At 42.7% G+C, this 26,536-nt stretch overlaps 1 protein-coding gene across 1 annotated transcript in view; it reads left to right on the forward strand.

Annotated features, from left to right (window-relative positions):
- PAPPA2 (pappalysin 2) overlaps positions 1-26,536 on the forward strand; it is a 220,893-nt gene that overhangs the window by 65,998 nt on the left and 128,359 nt on the right. The window contains exons 3-5 of the mRNA XM_005867693.2: positions 11,099-11,244; positions 23,563-23,856; positions 25,825-26,017. Of these exons, the coding sequence (XP_005867755.1) occupies positions 11,099-11,244; positions 23,563-23,856; positions 25,825-26,017 (633 nt within the window). The remainder of the gene's footprint in view (positions 1-11,098; positions 11,245-23,562; positions 23,857-25,824; positions 26,018-26,536) is intronic.

Here is a 26,536-nt window from a genome sequence, read left to right on the forward strand (position 1 = left end):
GATGAGCATGGCAGTCCTTTCTCAGGAATGCCATCTAAGTGGTCCCCCTGTATCTCCCTAGTATGTGCTTTCCCATTCCCTGTTCTCCCACAGTGATATTTCACACCTTCTGAGTCTTCACAAATTCCCGTCCCCATCACCTCACTTCCCATTCTGAGGGGACCCCTCACCTTCTATATACTGGGAAAGCAGCCTAGAGGAGCTTCCTCTCAAACTACTGCCATCAGCCCTCAAAGCCATTTGCCTCCTTTCCTCCCTCCCACCCGCCTCCTATTTTCTCTATCTTCCAGGAGATTCCCAGGAAGTGGTGCCCGAGACAGGAATTTCAGTACTTGTGATACACTGAGGGTTCCTGTTAGCGTAAAAGGGTCAGGGACACATGACAAGGCAGAGCAAGGGGCTGACAAGCCTGTGGTCTCCGCTGGAGTCCAGCAGGGAGCTCTGGTGCTAGACTGCACTATGGATTTGGCCCCACCCTCTGTCAGTCGGTCATCTGGGAGCTGCCCCTGGGAGGACACACACATGATCTCCAGTGAGGCAGATCCTTTTTGTCCAAGGAAAATTCTTCAAAGAAAATGGCCAGCAGTGAGCTGTTAGTACCCAGTACTCACAGCAGCTGGGGCGTAGGGTACCTGCATGCCCGGGGTACCAACTGTACTGTGACCACCCTGCTGTGCAAGATGGCTCTCTTCTGTTGGGTTCTGCATTGAATTCTCTTAATTATCTCTTCCTCTCTCTTCATTTTCCTTACCTTTACTGGTGCCTTTTAAAAAACTAATTCAATAATGCTTCAGTCTCCTCTACAGAGAAACCTTTTATTCCACCACCCCCCACCCCCCGCCCCCGGCCCTATGACTTCACCCTCTTGCTTCACTCTGAGGCACTCATCCATGCCCATTAGCTCCTCTTCCTTGAGAGCCCTCACTCTCCAAGCCACTGCGGTCTGGTTTTTGCCTCTATGGTTTTCCTGAAACGACTTTTGTCAGAGTTACCAATTTCTCCTTATTTCTACTTCTCTGTTCCTCTCTCACTTCAATGCCGGAAACATTCAGATGGATCTTCTCCCTGGGCTTCAGAGATACCAACTCTTCTCTTCCGACCTCTCCATCACTGCTGCTCAGACCTCCCTGCCAATTTCTATTCCTCTGCCTACTCCTTCAAGTTGCCATCCCTCAGGGTTTGATGCTATGCCTTTTCTTCTCCCTCTATATCCCTTTTCCTCGGTCAGACTGAGGCCTTTGAGACCTTTAGGGAAGATCACCCCTTCACCGTCCCATGATATCCAATTCAAGAGTAAATATGTTTTTAAACAAAGCCAAATTAATATTGTGTCTCTTGAGACTTTGTGATTGCACAAGTGTGGATATATTTTTGAAAATGAACTTTGTCCACCTTGGTTCCCTAAGCTCATGATATTGTGTTGAGCATACCTTACTCATTCCATAGTTTATATTACCATGTGTGCGTTGTTTTCTGAATTTATATATACATGAGTCTAATAAGCATCTGTAATTTGATTATCACAGATGACTTCAGGCTGCCACCCAGACCTGTTCCTTCTCCTATTTTCAATTTCAGTGAATTGTGCTACCCAGTTACTCAATTTAAAAACTCAGACATTATTTTGGACTCTTCCTCTTCCTCACCCCACCTCATCCAATTAATCACCAATTCCTATAAGTTCTATTCCTAAATATCTCTCAAATCCAGCCACAGCCCCTGACAGGCTCCTCTGCCTCCCGTTTGCACTCCGCAAATCTATTCTCCACACATTCTTAAGACAAGTCTATCTACAAGACAAACCTAGTCATGTTCCTTCCTTGCTTTAGAGCACTCTAAACTTCTTACTATGGTTTGCAAGACCTTTCAGGATCCAGCTGCTGTTCCGTTCCTCAGCATCCTTTCCACTTCTCTCCAACTCTCAGGAACTGCATAATTTTCTTGCCCAGCCCTCTGGGCCTTTCTATTAGTAGCTCCTCCTCCCAGGCCATCCCCTCACCAGGGTAACACCTTTTCATCTGCCAGGTCTTGGGGCAAATGCTAAATTTGAGATGACTCCCCTGGCACCTCTAATCCTGGTCCGTGGATTCTTACCATATCTTTTATTTTCTCTACTAGAGAACCTGCTGCATCCCAGTACCACTGCCCATTTCCTTGTCCTCCTCCCTAAAGGGCCACAGAGGCCACAAGGGTAGAAGAGCTGCCCAGGCTTATTCAGCATTGTATCCTGGTTGTTCAGCACAGGGCCTGGGATTTAGTAGGTGCTCAGGAAATACTTTCTGAATTGACTGTGTTGTCCTACCTTCTAAAGTCAAATGTAAATGATATTCAATTATTAGATTTCTTATAGAATTTGTTGACCTTCCCCTCGTTGATAGAAAGTTGAGTTCAGTTTGGTGCATGTGTATTGTCAAAAAGAACTGCCTTCAGTGGTGTGTGTATGTATGATGTATTACAGAAAGGATGCTTTGCTTGAAAATTGGATTTGAAGAAAACCTTTAAAAAATGTTCTAAAGCAGTGGAAGAAAAACTTTAGGAGAAGAGAAAAGAAGCACACAAAAAACTGACTAAAATAGTGTATGTATTCATGGGTTTTTGCCATTAATTGGAACACATTGTGTCCGCTCCAATTACCCATGAGGACCACTCCTCTAGGGAAACGCTTCCTATTTTTAAAACATAGTAATGCTCATGGAATTACACTGCCCATTCCTACCCGGGCCTTGAGAGTTTATCATGTACAGTGTTTTTGCCAAGAACCTACTCTGTCTTTAATCACTAAAAAAGATTTATCAAAGAGAGTGTGGTTGGGGCTTTATCTATGGGTGTATTTTTGCCTCTTGTTCTTTACCAGAGGTAGCAGGTCCTCAAGTTTGGCTCCTTCAGATGTAAATGGACCCTTGTGTTTATGGGGATTCTGCAGTTGGGCAGTGTTGGGGATGTTGGGTGGAAGGATGAATGGGGTATTCTCTGTCTCATCTTCCAGTTACAGCCCATCTTCACCATTGATACATTCAACTAATATTAAACGAGCATTTGACAATATGCAAGATATGTTTATAGTTTTAAATGAATAAAATTATATTAAGCTATGGCTGTACAGTCTAATTTTTCACTCAATAATATATTGGGCACATTTTTCTATTTTAGTAAATGGGATAATAATAGACCTAGATAATTTTTAATGACTTTCAGTATGGATATTATATGCTTTTAATTTATCTTGCTCGATCCATTTTAAAGGTAATTTACATTATCTATATTTTGCTATTCTCTGCTATTATACTATACTATTAGAATAATATACTGTGCTATTATACTATCACGTTATTATCTATTTTTTGCTGTTATTGTTGGTACAAATTTAAAGCTCATACAATACAGGCTTACATATTATAATTATATATTATAGTCCATTGTGTTACAGACTAGACCAGCCGTGGGCAAACTACGGCCCGCGGGCCGGATCCGGCCCGTTTGAAATTAATAAAACTAAAAAAAAAAAGACCGTACCTTTTTATGTAATGATGTTTACTTTGAATTTATATTAGTTCACACAAACACTCCATCCATGCTTTTGTTCCGGCCCTTCGGTCCAGTTTAAGAACCCATTGTGGCCCTCGAGTCAAAAAGTTTGCCCACCCCTGGACTAGACTGAATGACACTGTAATTAAGATTTAGGGGCTCATTTCAGGGTGGGATGATGTGAGCTTCACAGAAGAAATGAGATAGAAAATGGACCTTGAATGTCAGATACAATTTTGTTATTGTATATGTAAGGGGAGAACATAAGCAAAGCAGAGAGGCCAAAACAAAACAAAAACACAGCCAATCAACCAAATAACCTCAAAACCAAAAAGATTGAAGGCATGCTTGACATCAATGGATAAATCAATTTAGCTCAATCAATGGCATAGTGGTGCTAGGGTAGGCTGGGGGTCAGATTAAAAGGCTTTGAGTGGCAACTTAAAGGAAATGCAAAGGATTTGATTGTGCAGACCACAGGGAACCAAGAGTGATATGTCCAAGAGAAGCATAGGATAACCAAGTATGGGTCTGTTTGTGGCAGTGCACTCTCTTTGTGCCTAGAATTGAATCCTAGGGGACTATATTTTCCCCCAGGGAGTCACACAACACTGTTGGCAACTGAAATCTATAGGCATTTCCCTCTATCAATTGGTGCTAAATCCAGAGTTCTTAATAATGTATTTTAGCAATTGTTATTTTTGTATGCTTAAATTTAACATTTGAAACTTTTCAATTTTACTTTTGAGTTTACCCCCATAATCATAGCTTTTTGAGATGTATTTGAATCTTTAGTCTGCCATCCAACATATTATCTCTCTTCAATTTAGGTCATTTTTAAATTTGATAAATTTACATTGTGTGGATTCTTGCAAGACATTGATTAAATAATTCAGTTAAATCAGGGAAAATACAGAGGCCTGATCCCCTTCAGGCAGTGCCAAGATTTGATGTGAGTTGTTAGGAATCTACTATGCATTTCTCCACCGACCTCATTAAGATCTCACCAGAGATTCATCATGTATCCTGTTGAATCAAGATATTTTTTCGCCAAGGAATCATGCCATTCCAGTAAATCCAACAAAATACCCAAAGCAACAACAAAATAAATGTGATTAATTTTGTTTGATTCCCCCCCCACACACACACACAAGTGAGCCCATGGTAGTTCCAGTAATCACTCTTCCTTATCTAATAATAAACATTTGTCTATTTAATAATGATTGGGAATATTTCTGGGAATTGACAATTGTCTGTAGTTTCACTAATCTGTAGTTTCCAAATTTCTCTTTTTCCTCTAATGGAACTTGAAATATCTTTCAACCTTCAGCCTTCTTGCATCTCTTATTATCCACAGAGTGAATGTTAATTTGTTATCAGCACCTAAATAGGTATTTTTTGGATCTTAGGTTATAATTCTATGATTCAGTTAAAAAACAATTCTTGCTCTATTTCATCCATCAGCTTGAATGTATTTTCCTATACTTTTCTGCCTTGAGAACGAAAATCAAACATTGTAAACACAGCTGGAATATAATTCTGAATCAGTCAAAATTTAGTTGCGGAAAACAAAAAGTACTGTAGCTATTTTAACCAACAAAGGAATTTAGTGGTTACAAAGGTTTTGAAGGGCTAGGATAGTAGGATTTCATTTGGGCATCTTTGAAGATCTCTCAGAACAACCTCAAAGAACTGGCCAGCAAGTGGACCCCCCGTCAGAGATAGGATGGCAGGGAGTGTTGGGGTCCCAGCAGCACTGCTCTGGCTAGATTATGCACCAGCCTCTCCACACCCTCACTGCTGGTGCCTGGGCACCAGGACACTCGCCCAGCCATGCTGGCAGGCAGAGAGCAAACAAACAGAAGTGAGGTCTTTATCTCACTGTCAGTGTCCACCTCTCACTAGAGCACAGCCGATTGGTAGAATCTCAATCACATCCAGATCCTCTGGGGCAAGGGAATTGGAGAAATGTAGAACTAACTTCTCTGTCCTCCAGAGCAGGGAGACACTGGAGAAGGGGGTGGGGAAGTTGTGCACAAGCCAGTTCATAGCATCTGTCTGGTTCTTTATGCTGATTTTTCAACTCGTCTCCTGCTCTTGCAGATAATTTTGTTCACATGGCTATCATTGTGCCTGTCACCTTGCACTATAACCACCTGTTTACACAGTTCTCTTCCTCACCACACCAAGCTTCTTGAAAACAATAGTCATGTCTTATACAACTTTTCATTGCCAAGGCCCAACCAACACAATGACTCACAGATTATAGGAAAACCAACTTAAGAATAGAAGAAAGAATGTGGGCTTTGGAGTGAGAGGAACTCAGGTTTAAAACTTGCCATTGAAACTTACAGGCTGTGTGATGTGGAGCAAGTGACTTTATCTCTGTAAGCTTTAATTTCTTATCTGTAAAATAAAATATGCTAACCTCATAGGATTGTTTTGAGCTTCATATGAGAAAATATATATGAAGCATAAAAAATGCAAAGAATGATGTTTTAAAATTTACAGTTTTTAGAATAATAAGCAAAATAGGGACTAGAATGATCCACAAGAAAAACACACACCACTAAACTCTTTGAAGTCTGCCTTTTTTGCCAAGATAAATAATTATTAGAGTGAAAATCATTAATGTGGCAATAATTTATTTGCCTCTAATAATAATAGTCATTACAATTAATCAGGTCCTAGCTATATGGCACATTCCAATTAGAAGGTGACTGATTTTTTTTTTTTCATTTGTGGGTAAGGGCAATTAGCAGGTCGCTAACAACTTTAACAAAAGCAGCTTTGATGGAAGTGATGCTGATGGCATCCAGGTTACAGTGGGATTAGGGTGTACATGGAAAAAAGAAATGAATGACAGATGAGGAAATTATTCTTTCAAGAAGTTTGGGTTGAAAAAGAAAAGGACTAAGAGGGTATTAGCTGTGATTTTTCTCAGAAACCTCATCCTATGGGACCATCAGAAAGGGAATAGAAGTAGGTAGGGAAGTAAATGTTTGAGTGTGTGTGTGACCTCAATTTTATCATCAAAGAAGGAGGCATGATCATTTACTTAAGAGATAGGGGAATAAGAGATTGAGATTAGTGGGGGAGGAGAGGTAAAAGAAGAATGGTGAAGATTTCATAAAATTTTTCGAGAGGAAATGACCACAAACAAAAGTATAGACAAATAGAACTAAAGGTTAACATCAGATATAAGAAATCAGTCTGAGTTAGGGTGACAATGAGAATGGAGTGTGACGGTCAAGAAGTCAGAAAGACGACTGTGTTTTCAGTGGCTGTTTCACTTTAGCTTCCTCAGTGATACGGGCTGGGGTGAAGGGGAGACTGTGAGCCACAGTGAAGTCCTCCATGTGTAAAGTAACCAGGAGATGGGCAATGACAGGAAGTGGAAGGTATATGGTGATGTATCACAAAGCTATGTCTTTAAAAGCAGGAGTAATCTGACTGAGGGAAAATAAGAACTAAGTTTTTGGAGTTGCATGGGGCAGCTGGGAGAATGCTGGTTTGGAACTCTGGGACCTAGAACTCCTATGGTATGGGCACAGTGAAAGGGTTGGGAGAGGGAGTCAAATACAATATTCATCATGAGGAAGAAACATAGATGAAAACGTGGGTAGTGGATGGGGGTGGGGAGAGAGCCCTTCTGTACATTTGTGTGGAGACTGCGGTGTGCAGTAATGACAGGAAGGCTTAGATTTGACCAAAATAAAGCATCCCAGGTTTGGTGCAGGTTGTTTCTGTGAGGGAATTGGCTGAGGTTCTTGAGGGCACCTGGTTGTGTCCCAACCTGTGAGATGCAGTCAGGATCTTTCTCTGGATGGGTCTTGCTCAGCCTGGGAAGCAGAGCTGCGGGTCCCAGTTTCAGGGCATGCATGTATCCTTTGTGTCTTGTTTTTCACATGCCAGTTTTTAATACTGGTTAAATGGTTCAGCTTCTTTCAGAAGCTCAATATCTTTTTTCCTCTTTCTAGCTTTATTATCAGATTATTTCTTTCAGTCTATAAAAGAGTTAATCAACTGAATATTAAACTAGAGCACAAAGAGGCACCTTTTCTAACCTTTTATTTTACTTGGTCAGAAACAAAGCCAGAATTGGAGTTCATTGTGTGCACTTAGATATGGTGGTGTGGCTGGAGTCAGCGATCAGGGAGCGAGGCAGAAATTAAAATGAATGCACCAATTCTGGGGGACAACAAAATAGGGTGGACTGGACACCGGGCAAGGTTTTATCCCAAACCAGTGGACCACAGTCATAATATTGGTGAGGCAAGTGTGCATCTATCAGGGGCATGTCGGAAGTAAGAGACTGCAGCAGTGTGCACAGCCACTTGGGATGTCAGCTTCAAGGGGAACTTGTTTCTGAGGCAATTTTTACAAAAATAAAGATGCAGCTTCACTTTGGTTGGTCTGAATCCTCAGGGAAAAGGGTGCAGAGAGTATTTCAGTCTAGTGTGTGGAGAGGATGAGGAAGGGGAGATCCCAGCAGTAATTAAGCAGATTCATGCAGTTCATCTCTCGTTTCACATGGTCACTTTGTGACTCTTATGCTTTTTATAACATTTATGTATGTTATTTTACCTTCCATGGAATAAATATTAAGTTCTTTCAGCTAGCAAGTCTATCTCTTAATAAATAATTTTGGAAGCAAAATGTTAAGCTCTGAATTTATGGATCATATTCACTTTCCCCATCCTAGGTCTGAGCCAGATTCTGGCCACATTAGTGTCAAGCTAAGCTGTTTGTCCTCATTGGCTTTGATGTAAGTCCTAAAATGGCGTACCCATGCTGTAATAGGCAAACATTCTACACACAAAGCAGATACACTGGCATCTGTATTTTTACTTTCTTTGGTTTCTAGAATCATCTGGACACAAATCCTTGTTTCCAACAAAATAAGACATTTTTCTATACAATTAATGACTGTTTAAACTATGTTTTGAAATATATTCTCTCTCTTGGACTTGCCAACTTCTATCTATATTTCCATGGAGTGCAGGAGTTGGAGCAACCACACCCAGTTTGCCACCAGCATGACATAACCACTCTCATCTGGAAGGATACTTTATGGTTGGAGGGAGGGATGGGCAAGGAGAAGAGGGTGATGAGTAGAACCAGTTAATGAGGTTGGTGATGGAGGAAGAGGCCTGTTGGAGGATGCTCAAGGGAAATGAGTGGAACTGCTGCTGTGGGAGGACAGAAAGTCGGTGGCTAAGACTGGTAAATGGCAGACAGAAAAGCCAGAAAAACACATATAGCCCAAGTAAACCATACCAGGGACAGGCGATTTGGGAAAGTGAGGGAGGGGGAAAGAGAGAGAATTGTCAGGTTACCAACTCCTAATGTTAATGGGAGTTCTGGATAGAGACAGGGAAGGGTATGACTTTTATTCCATGGTCCCCTGCACTGCATATAGTCCATCTCTGGTTCTTCCTGCTCTTCTTTTCTTTTTCCTTTCTTTTTCTATTTCTCTTCTTTTCTCTTCTCTTGTCTCATCTCCCACCTGCCCCCTCTCTACTCCTGTCTCTTGGCCTATTGAGGCATCTCCATGTCGAATAATTATTTGATATCATCACAGCTCCAAACCATCAATTTATCAAGACAGGAAATTGTAATTATTTTTAATAGAGGAGAAAGGGAACAAGGATGTGACTAATGTTCAAGGAAAACCAGGCAACAGTTCAAAAAACACTGTGTCTCCAGGACGGCAGCAGAAGGAATATCCCTCTGATCACATCTGGCATCACCTCATGGAACTGGATGATTTCTTGGGGCTGAGAACTATTTTTCCAAGATATTATAACTCAATAAGAAAGTATTTTTCAAGTCCTGTTTCTCGCAAGAACCTCTAATTCTAAAGCAAAATCATTTTTGTTTTTATGTTTTATTTCTCTTTTTGGTTCTGTTCCAAAGAAAACTAAAACAATCTTTGGGCCCTGGCATCATCCCAATACCCCAAAGTTGTGGGTTTGAGCCCCTCTGGTCAGGGCACATACAGGAATCACCTAATGGATACCTAGATACCTCTCTCTCTCTCTCTCTCTCTCCAATCAATCAGTCAAATTTAAAGAAAGAAAAGCTCTTATACTACGACCAATGGTCTTAGCTCTGCATATCTACACACCCTTCTCTTTTAAAAAATCTGATCTTTGTGATCTCTATTTCTTGGGTACTCCTTGCTAGTATATCCTACATAAGGTATCAATAAGTAGATGGCATCAATAGTGTGGCTGGGAGATAGAGCAAGTAAGAGAAGAAAGGTCATGCCGTCCTAACACGAGCTTCTGGGTTGGGAGATTACCAGAATAGCAACAGTGGAGCTTGATCCAACTTAGGTTGAGGGAACTGTCTGTTCAGTTGAAGCTGTGATGAGAACATTCCCCTTTTTGGAGTGCAGACCATGGCCAGCCACTATGGGAAGCATCCAGTGAGTCCTAGGGGCCACTGAACTCTGGTTTCCTTGTTCCTTCTTAGAATAGCTCTTCAGTGAGAACGGCAGGCTCTGTTTGCTCGTGGTAAAGTGTTAAGTTTCACTGATGCCAGGAATATGAAGGTCTTTGACTATATATGAGCTTATAAAAAGATCAAATGCTTATTTCCTTTTCTTTTTTAATGGGGCATGTGTTTTTAATACTGTTGATTCTGTAAGTGTAAACATAATATTGCCTAGTGCTTTTAAGACCATCAATAAAGATACTTGGTATCAGAAGGTAGTGTAGTAGGAGTAGAATTTCTATGATTAAGGGGCTAGAAAGAGAAAAAAATATAATTAATATTCTTTGCAGTAGCTTTATGACACCCTTCGTACCTATCACTCATCTTTTTTTTTTCTTCTTCCTCTTTCACTTTCTTTCTTAGCCACTATTTCCCTTTAAAAAAGTAATGTCTGGTTGCAGCCTGGCCGGTGTGACTCAGCATCCACCTATGAATCAGGAGGTCATGGTTTGATTCCCGGTCAGGGCATATGCCTGGGTTGCCGGCTTGATCCCCAGTGTGGGGTGTCAGGGGGGCAGCCGATCAATGATTCTCTCTCCTCATTGATGTTTGACCGGAATTGAACCTGGGACCTTTCAGTCCGCAGGCCGACGCTCTATCCACTGAGCCAAACCGGTTTCGGCAGAAATATTTTTTAAAAAGGAAAAAAATGTAATTTCTGGGAACAAGCATATACTGAGATAAAGGTTCAGTTGGTCTTCTGATCGTAATCATGATCATGCAGTGTGATGCAAAGAAGCTGGGACTGAAAGTTAGATGGCCTTTACCATGGCCTGGGATAAATCTCAGGGCAAAGAACTAGGATAAATCTCATTGGATTTATCTTGAAAAAATCATTTGGGTGTAGAGTGGGGACTTGAATATGACATCAAATACTGAGTGCTAACAAGGTGGGGTATTATTGATCTTAGAATAAATATCCCAAATGTCTTCATGACAGCCTGGTCTCTGCCTCCCTGCCCTTCTAAAAGTGGCACTGGCTGGGAGTGTCTGAGTCTGAGTAGGTGTGGCTGTGCTCTTCTCTGAGTGCTGACCTCTCGGTGTGACTCTGACCCTCTCTCATGTTCTGCAGGGCCTACATGAGTGTGAAGGAACTGAAGGAAGCGCTGCAGCTCAACAGCACACACTTCCTCAATGTCTACTTTGCCAGCTCTGTGAGGGAAGACCTTGCAGGTGCTGCCACCTGGCCTTGGGATAAGGAAGCCATCAGTCACCTGGGTAAGTGAAGTGGAGACCAAATATGAATTTGTCAAAATGTTTCACTTGGGACAGGTAAGAGGTATTAGAGCAAACAGAGGGAAATACTCAGGATGTTCTAGACCAACTCTATAATCTAGATGTAAATAAGGTGATGGCATGGATTGAGATTGATTCTATGTCTTGGAGGCATAACAGTTAAACCCAATGAATGAAAACCAGAGGAAGTAACAAAAGTAGAAAAAAATAAAATAGAAAGTAAACATTCATTAGAATAAAATTAACAGAACCAAAAGTTTTTTTTGGAGAGGGAGGAGAAAAGGATTGATAAACCCCTGGAAAGAAAGAAAAAAAAAACCCAACCCTGATCAAGAAAAAAAAAATATGAGAGAAGGAATGTATTACCACTATGAGGAATAAAGGAGGTAATATTCTTACATATACTTCAGACATTAATAGGCAATATGTATTTTCCACAAATGGTGTTGAAGCAATTGGACATCCACAGGCAGAAGAAAAGGAATCTTAATATGAATTTCACACCTTGTACAGAAATTAACTCAAAATAGATCAGATATTTAAATATTTAAATATAAAAAATAAAACCATAGAACTTTAAAAGGAAACATAGGAGAAAATCGTCAGGGCAGGACTACAAGAAAGAGTGAACTTATAAATAACACCAAAAGCATAGTCCATATAAATAATAACTGATAAATTGTACTCCACCAAAATTTAAAACTTTTTTTCTGATTCTGTTTAGACAAACAAAGAAACATCAGACTTGGAAGAAATATTTGCACATCATACATCTCACAAAAGATTTGTATCTAGAATATGTAAAGAACTCTCAAAACTCAATAGTAAAACAGACATTCCAGTTAGAAAATGGGCAAGACATGAACAAACATTTTACCAGAGAGGAAATACAGATGGGAAATAAGCACATGAACAGATGTTCAATATCATTAGCCATTAGGGAGATTCAAATTGAAACCACATGAGATGTAACTACACACTTATTAGCATGGCCAAAATAAGAAATACGGGGGGATGTAAGGTACAGCCCAGGGAATAGAGTCGATACTACTGGAATACATTTGCACACTGACAGGTAGCTACTAGACTTATCGTGGTGATAGCATCATGAGGTATGTAAATGTCAAATTACTGTATCAGACACCTGAAACTAACAAATATTGTATGCCAACTATACTTTAATAATTTTCAAAATAATGACAGTATTAGATGCTGGTGAGGATGCAGGGACACTGGATCTCTCCTACATTGCTGATGAAATGTAAAATGGCACAGCCACTCTGCAGAATACTTTGGCAGTTTCTTATAAAACTAAACAAACATCTACCCTATGCTCCAGCCAGTGGACTCTTGGACACTGATTGTAGAGAAATGTAAACTTATACCAAGTCAAAAGCTTTTATATCAGTTGTCCTAGCAGCTTTATTTGTAATAGCTTCAAACTGGAAATGACAAAAGTGCGTTCAGTGCTAACTTTTTACACCAACTGTAGTCCATCTGTAGTACAATGGAATCCTATTCAGCAACAAGAAGGAACAAAGGACTCATGCGTGGAATGACTCAGATTACTCTCAAGGGTATTATGCTGAGTGGGAAAAAAATCCCCAAGGTTACCTGCTGTATGATTCCATCTATATAGTAGTTTCAAAATTTTCTGTCAGTGACAGAATTATAGAGACAGAGAACAAGTTAGTGCTTTCCAGGGGTTAAGAATGGGGTAGAGATGGGGGGCGGGGTATGAGTGTGGGTGTGACAAAAGGATAGCAGGTGGGTGATCTTAATGGTGATGGAACAGTTCAGTATCTTTTTTTAAAGTCATCATCCATAGATTTGTTTAGAGAGTCATGGAGAGGGAGAGAGGGAAGGTGAGTGGAAGGGAGAGAGAGAAGAGAGAGAAACATTGATGTGAGAGAGAAACATCAATCGGTTGCCTCCCATATGTGTCCTGAACAGGGATTGAACCCACAACCTAGGTATATGCCCTGACCAGGAATCAAACCTACAACCTTTTGGTGTATGTGATGACACTCCAACCAATTAAGTTACCAGGCCAGGGTTCAATACCTTGATTTTGGTGGTGGTGGTTATACAAAGGTATCCCTGTGATAAAATTGTGTAGAGCTACACACACACACACACACACACACACACACACACACACACTCACGTGTGCATGTAAGAGCTTGTGAAATCTGCATAAGATCTGTGACCTCTATGCAGAAGTAGAGTACTTGACATATAACAGGTGCTCGGTGAATGCTTAGTGAATGAAGGGATGAATGAATAAATGAGGGAAGGTATTAAATTTAAATGGTTTCCAGAATTATCTCATGAATTATTGACTCATCATGAATTGCAAAAGAAGCTGGGGATACTTATGTTTTGCTCTTAAACATTTCTACAGCCATGTCCCCCTATAGCATAATATGTAATGTCATCTTCAGAAGTAGCCTGAGCAGCTGAGAGGTCTGGTTCGATGTGAAATGGCTCCTGTTCATACTTATTTCTTCTTGTTCAATCATCACTGTGATTGAACAAAGGAATTCTTTTGACCTAAACCAGGTGTAGAACAATACAGGCAGCAGCATAACATGATAGGGGAAGACATTTAGGAGTTTCTTTTAAAAAAACCACACATATTTTTATTGATTTCAGAGAGGAAGGGAGAGGGAGAGAGAAAGATAAAAACATCAATGATGAGAATCATTGATCAGCTGCCTCCTACATGCCCCCCCTGTGGGGATGGAGCCCACAGCCCAGGGATATGCCCTGACTAGGAATCGAACCTTGACCTTCCAGTTCATAGGTTGATGCTCAACCACTGAGCCACACCAGCAGGGCTAGGATTTTCTTAATAGTCTTTTCAAGACTTGAGATTACGTGTTTGTGTCAACACATAAGACTCCTGCATTTTGAGGGTCAGCTGAGTGACCTAGCAGATAAATACTGTAGCCGAAAGTTTGAAAATTGAACCCTACTTCTGTCCACCAGTGGCTTCAGTGACTATCCTAAAGACCAAGGTGATTTATGGTCCTCCTTTGCCATTAATGCCATTTCTGCCATTTAGTGTAATTTTGTACTTTTAATCCTGTTAGTAACCCAGGGCAGAATTTTTATAAGTAAATGAATGTATGAGATCCCCTAATGTTTATTGGTTTGAGTATCTTTAGCCTTAGTGCTCAACACTTATATTGAAAATATATCTTTAAAGGCAGAAAACTAATTTAAGTGGTAAATCATTTATAAACTATTAATCCCAGGCGCATGATGATAATTCATTCACTCATTCATCCAGAACCTATTGAATCTGTTTCATGGCAATACCAGAGATAGGACAGTAAAGGAATTCACCCTAAAGGTTTGCACAGCTTAACTGGGAGACAGACATGTAAACACATACGTAGGGTGCAGTGTGATGATACCGCACATGAGGTCAGGCAGGAGCTGTAGAGAAAGTGCTACGTTATGCCCATAGCACCTGGGATGAGTTTCCAGAGGGGCTGAGGCTGGAGAGGAGAATTGAAAGAGCCTTGCTTGGCAGACAATGAGAGGGCATTCCAGACTGAGTAGGCTCATAGGTGCCAAGGTTTGGGCTGTTAAAAACCTGGGCATACTTAGAGGTGGAATGTATTGGCTAGAACAGTGCTCTTCACATTTATTTTTGCTCTCTTGGACCCCCTAAAAGACTTTGAAAAAGCTCTGTACCCTTTACACAGTCTAAGAATGACATCTAAACATTCAATCATATGTTTCAATAGAAGAAAATAATATAAATTCTGCTATACTATTATAAATTTTTGACATTTTAAAAATAAATTTTAAGTCTACTCTTCTAAATGTATCCTCAGTAATGTAACAATTGGATAATCACTATCATTTATTTAAAAAAATTTGTGGCCATGCACTTCTTTAACATTGGGGAACTATTCACTGATTGTTTTTCTCTTTGAATTTGTGTTTCTACTTCATTTCTCCTATAGAACTTAATATTAATGGGGCATATACATGCTTATTTTTTTAAAGTCTCAGTTGGTCACCCATTGCTCTGCTAAAAACATATTTTGAATAAAACAGTTTTTTTGCATTAATACTTCTTTACACTAAACTTTTAAATGTTGATACAATGGTATATTTGCATGTGGTTGTAGGAATAATACAAATAGATTTCACCAACCCTTTACCCTTTTCCCTCAATGGTAGCATCTAACAAAACTGTGGTACAACAACACAAATAAGATATTCACATCAATACTGATTATAAGTTCTAAATTGTTGAAAATTTCTCCTCAATTGAGTTGGTTTTGGAACCGGTTACTTGTCCAAAATTGATAAAATCAACATTTTGAAGTGTTGATTGATGACTAGTAAACAAAATGGGAAATGCATATCTTAATGAGGTGAGTGTCTTTTTCCCCCCAAATTAGTTCTTGTGTCTGTGGATGATTAATAGCAGTTGTTGTAACAAGATAAGATTCAGCATTAGTTATATTGCTTTTTAAAAATTTATAGCTCTAAGTACTGAGAAACTTTGTTTTTGGAGGGAGGGAGAAGAATTATTTTTGACTGAGTAGTTGGTGGTGCCAAGGCAGAAAATATAGGAAAAGGAGGAGTGAATGGGGAGCTGGTTTAGTTTTGGATATGTTGAGTTTGGGGTCATCTGAAGGGACGTAAACAGAAGAAGGAGGAGGAGCAGGACTTAGGGGTATACCAGCCACCAAAGGAGAGAGAGGTCTGAGAAAGTGCCCTGTGGCCCACAAATACCAGAGCCGCAGAGATGAACTCAGCACCAGGGCACGCTGGCCAGGTTAGACAAGAGACTCAGTCACTCTCTGGCACCGGAGTTAGACACTCAGGTGTGTCCTGGGCCAACCATCTTCCTTAATTGTTCTAGAAAATGTCTGTCCTGCCCAAGAACATTCCAACATCCAGGTAAGATCACAAGCAACATGCCCAGTGTGCATGGAACCCAAGAGACATGTGGGAGGGAACTTAAACCTGTCTTGTAAAGGGGGTTTAAACATACAGGATCTATAAATGAGTTCAGATAATGTGACCTTGTAGGGGGGAAAAAATCTTTGAATTATAGAGTGGAATATGGTTTCACATAAATAGGAACTAATTGGCTCTTGAGCAAGTTGCCTCTCTGGGCCTTAGTATTCTTATACATAAAATGGGGGTAATAAGCATAAGGAACAGTACCTGGCACATAGCACAGCCTCAGAAATGCTAGCTTCATTAGTAGCAGCAGCAATAACGGTGGCAGTGTAGAACGTTTCAAACATTGTGTGTCTGTGGTTGATCTTCCTGGGTTTGCTCATTTCCTTCCCAACCTGGAGACTTTGGTTAGGAAGAAGTCGAGGCTTGTCCTGGGAGACCCCCTCCAAATTTCTGGGTGATGAAAAGGTATCCCACCCCTGAGCTCATCTCTGCTGCTTCTACCTTTCCCGCCCCCTTCTCGGCAGTTGCTTTGCCTTCCCCAGAGAGCTGTCCCTCCCATCTCACTTCCTTTCCAACCTGGAGAATTTGCCCTGGAGAGTTGTTGGCTCCTTTACAAAGAGAAAAAAAAGTGTGCTTAGGGGTCCAACTGCTTACAATGGTAGAGCAGCTGCTAAGAAGCAAAGGGAGTCTCCTTACCAGCCAGCGAAGAGTGAGTGATGGGTGGCAGTTTGTGGGGATGGGTGGCTATCGGGCAGGGTCTATGAATGTCACTGGGCCCAGGGGACCAAGGAGAGCAGCCATCTTGGGGTGATGCTGGAGGGACAGCTCTCTGGGGAAGGCAAAGCAACTGCTGAGTAGGGGGCAGGCAAGGTGGAAGTAGCAGAGATGAGCTCAGGGGTGGGATACCTTTTCATCACCCAGAAATTTGGAGGGGGGCTCCCAGGACAAGCCTCGACCTCTTCCTAACCAAGAGGTTGCCATTGAGATTAGGGTGTTACATCAATTGTGCCACATTCATGCACAGTGGGGGTGAGGTCTCAGGGGCTGAGGCAGCCAGAGACTTGACAAGTGGAAAGTCTTTGGTAGTCTCTGCCAGGTTGTTTCAGCGAGTGCAGATGCAGAGAGCAGAGGAGGAGGTGGAAGAGTGTACAGGAGGTAAAGAGGGAAGAGCTGGTGTACTACCATTAAGTGGTTGGGCCACACAAAGGAGATACTGTCCCTTATCCATGGGTCTCTTTATGGTGCCTAAGCAGAGGGATTCTTTCTGGAGATGAGGAATAAATGAGGTATGTACACTGGAAATCACCATGTAAATAGGAGGAATTGTAGGATTAGTAATGAGACAGGCTACCTGACATGAACAAGACAGGGATTGGTCTTGGAATCACCCACTGGCTGCTGTTGTAGATTATTTTATTGTCAGAAGACAGCATTCAGTAAGTGGGTTTATCCCGGGTGCACTTGGGTTTTGAACTTGGGTGAGCACTCTTGGATAGTGAAAATTTTGGACAAAATTACCCTAGGATATGAATTTCATGCCCTGAAATTGAGGTGTCCCAAAGGTAGGTTTATGCATTTATAAGTAGGTGGAATAAATAAGCTTCTTTATGTGTGATTATTTATATATCAACTGGGGGCACGGTGCACGAAATTCATGCACAGGGGTAGCGGGGGAGTCCCTTCAGCCTGATGTACACCCTCTGTCAGGTTCCGGAACCCCGGCCGCTCCAGGCCTAGGCACGGGCCTACAGGCTCAGGGTGGCCTGGCTCCCGAGGACACCTGTCCCGGGGACACAGGCCTTTTGGCGCAGGTGCATGCGCAAGCAGCCGCAGAGAGAGAACCTCTGCTGGCACCTGCACATGCACTCCAGGCCCCGCCCCTGGCTTCTGCGTGTGCCACCCCGCCCCCGGCTCCCTGGCACCTGTGTGCTCGCAAGCGCCCGCATGGCCGGAACTTCCCCATTGTTGCCATGGCAATGTGGGGGAAGTACCTGCCCCGCCCCTGGCTGCCTGTTGCCTGTGTATGCAAATTAACCCACCATCTTTGTCAGGTTAATTTGCATACTCATTGGCTGGTGGGCATGGCTTGTGGGCATCGCGGAGGGATGGTTAATTTGCATGTTTCTCTTTTATTAGTGTAGATAACCTTTATCTCTTCTTTTAAACTAGTAATCATTGACTACTTGGTGCCCAGAACAGTGCCTGACATAGAATAGATGCTCAGTAAATGCTAAGTTAATAAATGAATTATAGAAAATAATTTAATGCATATTCTGTAGTGCCTGAAATTATGGCATACAGTGGTGTGTGTGTGTGTCTGAAGCACTTCCCTCATTCAGGAGCAAGGAAAGAATTACATCATAAATCTTCAATGCCTCAGTAATAACATCTTCAGTTTTTAAAATCAGATTACTTTTCTCCTATGAGGTGTGGGAGTAGCTGGAGAGCCTGAAGGGCTTGACAGTTGTGGGTAGGAATGGGTAAAAGGGTATAAAGAAGAAAAAAAATGACACCAAGTTGCAAAATCTTTATCCTCTACACATTCCTGTCTTGGTTTAGTCTTGCCCAGAATAAGGACTTCCTTCTAATGAGACCACAGGCTATAAAACTAAGAAGCCAATTCAAGATTTGGAGATGAATGGTTTCTGGTCTGGTTCTGTTAAAAATGTGCTGCGTTTTCTAGCTCCCATGAGTTTTTAAAAAACTTTCTCCATTTCTTTCTCTCCCTTTGTGTATCAGTCCACTTCTACAGTTCTTTGCTTCTTCCTTGGACCCCCAGCCACACTTTGATATCTTTGTCCCTTCATGGTGAAAAGTGTATTTTAAGGAGTGTTTTTAGCCAGTAACTGGAAGTAATTATGTAGGCACCTGCAGACCAGCCCTCAATCTCCATGTTTTATGGGCATATAATATTCAGCCCTAAAAGTTTTACAGAACTTGTGTTCTTTTCTCAAACTGCCAGAGAGAGAGAGAGAGAGAGAGAGGGAGAGAGAGAAAGTTAGAGTTTGTGTTTAATGGAAGTGGCTTTGGGAATCATTTTCTTCACCACATGCAGCTCTGTCTGTCTTGGGATGAAGCTGGGAAAAGCCAGTTGGAAGCTGCTAATACAGCATCACTTTGGGAGCTTGGCTGTCTGCTACTTAGATTTCATCTTTTAATCAGCAACTTCCCTCTCTTTTCTTCCCATTACCACACAACAACCCTGTCTCACTATGTTAGCTTGTCCCTGATAATCAAGGCTGAAAGGCCTTCTAAGGAAGCATGCTCCACTGGCAGTCCATTAAGCAACAGCTGTGTCACACATGGCCACCAGTTGCTAAATTGAGGAAGCCCCATCCATATTACGTTCTATGTACAGTCAGTGGCACTGTTCAAGTCCCAGTGTATATATTCAGATATGCAAGAAATGAAATTCTTAATTATTCTTCTATAATTGAACTTAATTTCTATTTTGAATCCCTATGTTTTTGAGTGGTAGAGATTTACTCTTACTAGTAGTTGAGTTTGTTTTGCCTGGGGCTGTATCTAATGTGTAGATGGCTTACAGATGCCAAGGCCATTTTATGTTCAGTCATCAGGTGAGGCTGGCACCTGAGATGACCCTTGTTCCCATCAGGGTCCCACCTTCAGGGAATCTCTGGGGGTCTCTCTGTCACCCTTCCCCCTAAGATCCACTGGTCAGCCATTCTTCTCTAGACTGAGACCATGCACCCAGGAATCCATCACTAGAAGGAGGTAAGATCCCCCACCGTCAGGTCACATGCACTATTTTGAATCTATCTTTTTACCAGAGCCTTGGAAGGTTCTACTTAATCTTGACCCACCATCATCCATACATTCCCATTATTTTCCTTTTATTTCTTTTCTTTTCCTCCAGATTAGGAGAATCTTTTCTAGGTTGAGATGTAGTGGTGACATTGCTAATGTGAGGCAAAGCTCACTATATCCTCCATTCATCCACCATGCTGGCTAAACCATGGAGGCCTCTCATGGCCCCAATGGCATAGACTTTGGAATCATCACAGCCAGAAAAGAACTCCTTTCCTTGCATTTCACTCTGTTCTGTTTTTCTTAGTGAGGCAGTGGATGAATGAGGAGAATATGGCTTCCAGAACTGGCAGTAGAGTAAGGGGGTGAGGGGAAGCAAGGAACAATTGAGGTGAAATACTAGTATTTCCAAATTGTTACTCTTCTATTTATACTATTGCTTCTTAGTTTTCCCTTCTTAGGTACTTTTGGTCTTGTCCATAGACAGCCTTCCTGGGCAGGTGTTGGGGAGGTGAACAAAGGCAGAGAGAATCTGACAGTGTCTCAGAGTGAAGATTGAGGGGCCAAGGTATGGTTGAACCCATATTTTGGCATGTCTTTCTACTTTTTATTTCAATGTAACAGGTTGGAGCAGAGAGCACAAAGGAAGGGATTCCATTACAAAGGAGGGGATCCCGTCCTCCATGTTAACACCATATTTTATCCCTCATCTATGTTTTAATCTTCCAAGATGAGGAGAAACAAAAATGAACAGTGGTTTTGAATATAGGAATATTCAAATATTGAATACTAGAGGCCTGGTGCACGGATTTGTGCACCGGTGGGGTCCCTCGGCCTGGCCTGTGCCCTCTCACAATCCAGGACCCCCCTCAGGGGATGTCAGACTGTGGGTTTCGGCTCAGTCCCTGCAGGCCAGGCTGAGGGACCCCACTGGTGCCTTACCCCCCCATCCCTCTGAGATACATCAGTCTGTTCCATGTTTCCATGCTTGTGTGTTGAGCATCTTCCCCCTGGTGGTCAGTGTGCGTCATAGCGCTACTGGGAACGGTCGAATGGTCACTTAGGCATATATATATATATCCAGAGAAGTGGGAAGGAAAATATTGTTGGCACTACAGAATGAGTGTCTTGTATGCATCTAATCTACCAGCAAGGTCTATGAAGAATTAAGCTCTCAGTCTCAATCCTATAATATTTCTTTTCCTCCTGCAATCACTAATTTCAGGCTACTGTGAATAATTTTTGAATGCCCATATGTCATCTATAAAGAGAATGGACACACTGATTCATTTTAAACTCTATCCAAGTCTTTTCTGTCTCTGGGTGCCTGTGGATCTCAGGATCAGAACAGCGTGGAAACCAAGCTTGAGCAGCTTAAAGGCAAATCAGAGCTCCTTGTGTGAGCATGTTTGTCTCCTTTGCCTGGCAATGCTTGGTTTTACTCTGGAAGGTCTGCCTGTTTGTGGTCACACTCTAGCTTCTGCTATCTTGATGAATGAAGGTGGTCAGGAGGAAGCCAACAAGGGTGGGGCAAATGAGCATGTGTGGCCAGCTGCATTATATAGTTATAGTAATACTGACAAATGGTCCAGTACACACCATGAGTTACTTTGTCCTAGAAAATAAGCAAACTACTTCTTTGTCCACATTACTCCTTCAATCTTCATAATAACCCTTTGAGAGTGAAACTCTTGTTATTACCATTGAACAAATCAGGAAATAGCCTTGAGAGCTTTCAAGGAATATTCCCAAAGGTAAGGGTCAGTACATTTCCAGCGCATGTCCACAGCCAAAGGAGCCCTGGTCACTCTCCAAAGACTATCCCATGCAAGAGAGGCTTCCAAATGGTGGCGTAAGGACCCTCCAGTAATCCTCAGTGCCTGACTATGTTGCTGGCAATGAAAATGGAAGAAAGTATAGCAGCATCAGAGGTGATGCTGGTTGGTTTGAATATTAATATAAAATAGTCCTGGAAAGTGGCAATTGTACTGTAATTTCATTATTCCTATGAAGTTCCTGGGAAAGGAGTGCACAGGCCCCTGAAAGGTGGGATTCTCAGGTCCTCAGACCCTCCCTGGTCCGACCATTTGGCGGACTCAGTTTTTATTTATTATTTACCATGTCTTGTTCCTTCCTCATGAAAAGAAGTGCTCACATTTGTCTTTAGATTTTGGACAGCAAGCCTTTATGCTTCACGTAGACTTTGGCATGAAATGCGTGTGTGTGTGTGTGTGTGTGTGTGCGTGTGTGTGTGTGTGTGTGTGTGTGTATGACTAGGACCCACTCCTCTAATCCTATATAATAAAAGCCTGATATGCTAAGTGTCCGTTCATCTGGTCATCCGTTCAACCAATCAAAGAGTAATATGCTAATGATATGCTAAGGCTGCTCAACTGCTCGCTATGATATGCACTGACCACCAGGGGGCAGATGCTCCGATTGGTAGGTTAGCTTGCTGCTGAGGTCTGGCCCATTGGGACTGAGCGAGAAGGGCCGGACATGTCCTGGAGCCCTCCCATGGTCCATCCCCGGCTAGCCAACCTCCCGTGTCCCTCCCTGGCTCCGATCTCGTGCACAGGTGGGGTCCCTCAGCCTGGCCTGCACCCTCTTGCAATCTGGGACCCCTTGGGGGATGTCAGAGAGCCGGTTTCGGCCTGATCCTATAGGAGAGAGGAAGGAGGGGACAGCGTGGTAGTGAGAAGGCCATGAGGATTACTACCCAGGGCAGCACTGAGAGCAGAATGTCTGCGCTGCTCCTTCCCAGCTCTTTCCCTTCACCACCAGCTCCAGGGACATGGGAGTCTTGGAACACAAATTACAAGGCCTAGGTGGTGACAGTTCATGGTAGCACACATTTCTTCACATGGTATTTATGATGGTCACACGCAGTCCTGCATGTTAGCTCTTAACGGCCCCGGGTGAGAACAGGAAGGGAGCCTAGGGATGAGCCCTGCTAGCCCCTCATTCTGTAGATGGAGAGACAAGAGAAGGTCCAAGGGCAGAGCCATGGTCCTATAGCAAGTTAACGTCAGGATTGCATTCCATTTCCTTAAGTTCCAGTCCATTGTGGCTACCTAAACTCAGACTCATGGGCAGAATTACTGTAAGAGGCACAGGACCTCGGGATTTTCCTTAATGTGTACTGTTGCACACAGCACTGCCTCCTAAATTAGCATATGCAACATTCTATCTAACACACATATGGTAGCCAAGCTCATTACTATGTATTGCATGCAGATGATTTGGGGAAGAAGACCCATCTCTCTGGAATAAAAAATATTATTATCAGTAAGTGTGTTAAAAGACTTACATTTTTTCATTAGAATTTAAGCGCTGTCTTGTTAAATCTATATTCTCCTGTTTGGGGATTGTGCATTAAGAGTGTTAGGCAGGCTAATTTTTAAGTTGATAATTTTGTATGGCCCGCAAATGATGTTATAAATATCTGAATGGCCCTTGGCAGGAAAAGGTTCCCCACCCCTGCCTTAGAGGCTGACATTGAACACTTGCTAATTTATGAGAAGACATAACTAAAGATTAGAGGGCTGCCACTCCTTACATGCTCAGAGATGTTTTCCAAACCTTCTACTACAGGTGGCGTTGTCCTCAACCCAGCCTATTACGGGATGCCTGGTCATACCAACATCATGGTCCATGAGGTGGGGCATGTCCTGGGACTCTACCATGTCTTCAAAGGGGTCAGTGAAAGAGAATCCTGCGATGACCCCTGCAGGGAGACAGTGTCCTCCATGGACACAGGAGACCTCTGTGCCGACACTGCGCCCACTCCCAAGAGTAAGCTGTGCCAGGACCCGGAGCCTACCAACGACACCTGCGGCTTTACCCACTTTCTGGGCGCTCCGTTCAGCAACTATATGAGCTACACAGGTATCACAGTCTCAATGTGCTTGCTTTTAATGAAGATGATGTGGGGAGTATGGGGGCTGGGAGGGTGGACATGCAGGAGGTGGAGAGGATTTTCAGGCAATCATTTATGCCCGAGCATTGAAGTATATTTATCATGGGATTCTCTTTTCTTCATGTCTTTGAAGAACTTAAAGAAATTTTGAGATATGTAGGGATCTCATTGACTAGATTTTCTGTCGCTGGAGATTAAAAGAAAAACACACTTCTACATGGGACATTTGGAAAAAGGGGCCAAACCACAGGCTTTCTTGAGCTGCCTTTGATTTCTACAACCTGAATATTCCTGTTCTTATCCATGTTCTTAGGCATTTACTTTGAAAGAATCTAATAGTGATGGGGAGGAGGTTTCTGGGTTAAGGTGGTTTGTTGTACTATTTTTGAAGTTGGTCAAGAAAATGGCCTTCATTAATTTTAAGCTCAGGATATCTTTTCATTTTATGTTATTTTAAAGTATCAGATTCTTTTCTTCCAACACTAGCCAAGTACTGATTACCTCCCTCCCCCAAACGGTGCCATTTCATTTAAAAAATGATACTTTCCTGGCCTTGGGAACAAAATGTATTGTCTGGTCTTGTTATCCTGGATTATGCTTCTTCCTTGTCCCTTGACACCTTCCTCATTTCTGGCCAAAAGTAATACTAGTCATAGTATTATTCCTGATAATGGACTCAAATTTATCATTTATTACTAAAATTAAGGACAGGTTTGACTTAATGACCGATTCCAATGTTGAAGGAAGGAGGTAATTTTTCTGTAAGTTCCATAGACTTGTTTGGTGATAAGTTCTAGAACTATCCAAAAATAAAAATAAATCAACCATAGAACCCTGCTATGCCTTTGGAGGGAAGAAGGGTGGTGAGCTGGTCCTGTCTGTTGCCGATCAATAAACTTTTATCCAAGTCTCATTTCAGTGTATAATTTTGGTGCATCACATTCATAAGAACCAGCCTCCCTTCTTCCCCCAACAAGGCCACAGTGGCCCTTACCAGGGCAGAGCAACCGGACAGTGGGCTGCAGAGGGCAGAGCTGTTTAAGTCCCGCTTTTCAAGTGGGCAGAGGAAACATCTAAGAAGCAGGGTGCAGCCCTGACCAGTGTGGCTAGGTTGGTTGGGCATCATCCTGTGCACCAAAGGGTTGCTTATTTGATTCCCAGTCAGGGCACATGCCCTGCTTGTTGGCTTGATCCCCAGGTGGGGGTGTGCAGGAGACAGCTGATCGATGTTGTGCTCTCACATTAATGTTTCTCTCTCTTCCTCCACCTTTCTCTCCAAAAAGCAATAAAAATATTTTTTGTTAAAAGAAGCAGCAGGGGTGAGTGTTTGACTTGTGTGCTCTTATTAAAAAAGGCCCTGAAACTAAGATAACTCCCTTTCTATTGCTGGAAAAAACAACAACACACACATGGGAGATTTTGCCAGCTCTGGAAGTGAGGTGGGGACTACAGTTCCAGTCCTGCTGCCTCCTTGACATTAGGCTCTGTCTCCCCTTGAATATCTCCACTGAATACTCACTAACTCTGGCCAAAGTCACTGGGAATGGAGCAGGTGACTGCAACTCCACAAATGTTCCTGAATAAAAAGGCCATATGCTGAAAACACTGCCATCTTGTGGATCCCCGAATAGGCAGCCATCAGCTTAGAGCAGCCCTGGACCCCTGGGCCCACCTGGCCCAGCCCAATATCAAGGTAATGGCCAGGTTTAGATACAGCAAGTGCTATTCTCTGTCTTCTCTTTCCCATTTCCAGCATAGACACTTTCTGGAACAGAATACGTTTATCCATTTAACAGGTGTTTATGGAGCCTAACAAGTGTGGGGTGTTGTGTTAGGGGCTGGTGACACAGGTGTGAACGAGGCAGAACTTGTCCCGCCGAGGTGGACTTTGCAGGCTAACACCTCCATCTCCCCTGTTCCTTTTTTTGTCCCCGCAGATGATGACTGCACTGACAGCTTTACCCCTAACCAAGTGGCCCGAATGCATTGCTATTTGGACCTTGTGTATCAACAGTGGAGTCAAAGCCGAAAGCCCACCCCCATTCCCATCCCACCCATGGTCATCGGGCAGACAAACACATCCCTCACCATCCACTGGCTGCCTCCAATTAGTGGAGTCGTGTATGACAGGTGAGAGGTCCTTGCCATGGCCGAGCTGGCCTGTTTCCTCTGTGGCTTTTCTTCTGCATCAGGGGAAGGTGTGAAGTCAGGGGCACCCCAGTGGGAGCTGTGAACATGAGCAGCCACTGAGCGCTGCCTCCTCCATGTTGCTGCCCATCTCCGCAGCAGAGCCCGCGGCTCCGCACCTCAGTGCCTGTGCTCACTCCTCAGCCAGGGGCCTGGCAGATGTTTCCTGTGGAATGTCACCTCTGGCCAGCTGCCAGGAGCTATGATGAGGTTGACAAATCTGATCAAGGTCAGCCCTTCTCAGTGCAAGGTGGCACAGAGGCTGCTACTTGCACAGTGGTGTTGGGGGCAGGGAAGTGAGCGGTGCTCTTTTGTTTCCTGTATGTCACCTCTGGCCAGCTGCCAGGAGCTATGATGAGGTTGACAAATCTGATCAAGGTCAGCCCTTCTCAGTGCAAGGTGGTGGAGAGGCTGCTACTTGCACAGTGGTGTTGGGGGCAGGGAAGTGAGCGGTGCTCTTCC

The sequence above is a fragment of the Myotis brandtii genome, unplaced genomic scaffold, assembly GCF_000412655.1.
Source record: "Myotis brandtii unplaced genomic scaffold, ASM41265v1 scaffold250, whole genome shotgun sequence".
NCBI lineage: Eukaryota > Metazoa > Chordata > Mammalia > Chiroptera > Vespertilionidae > Myotis > Myotis brandtii.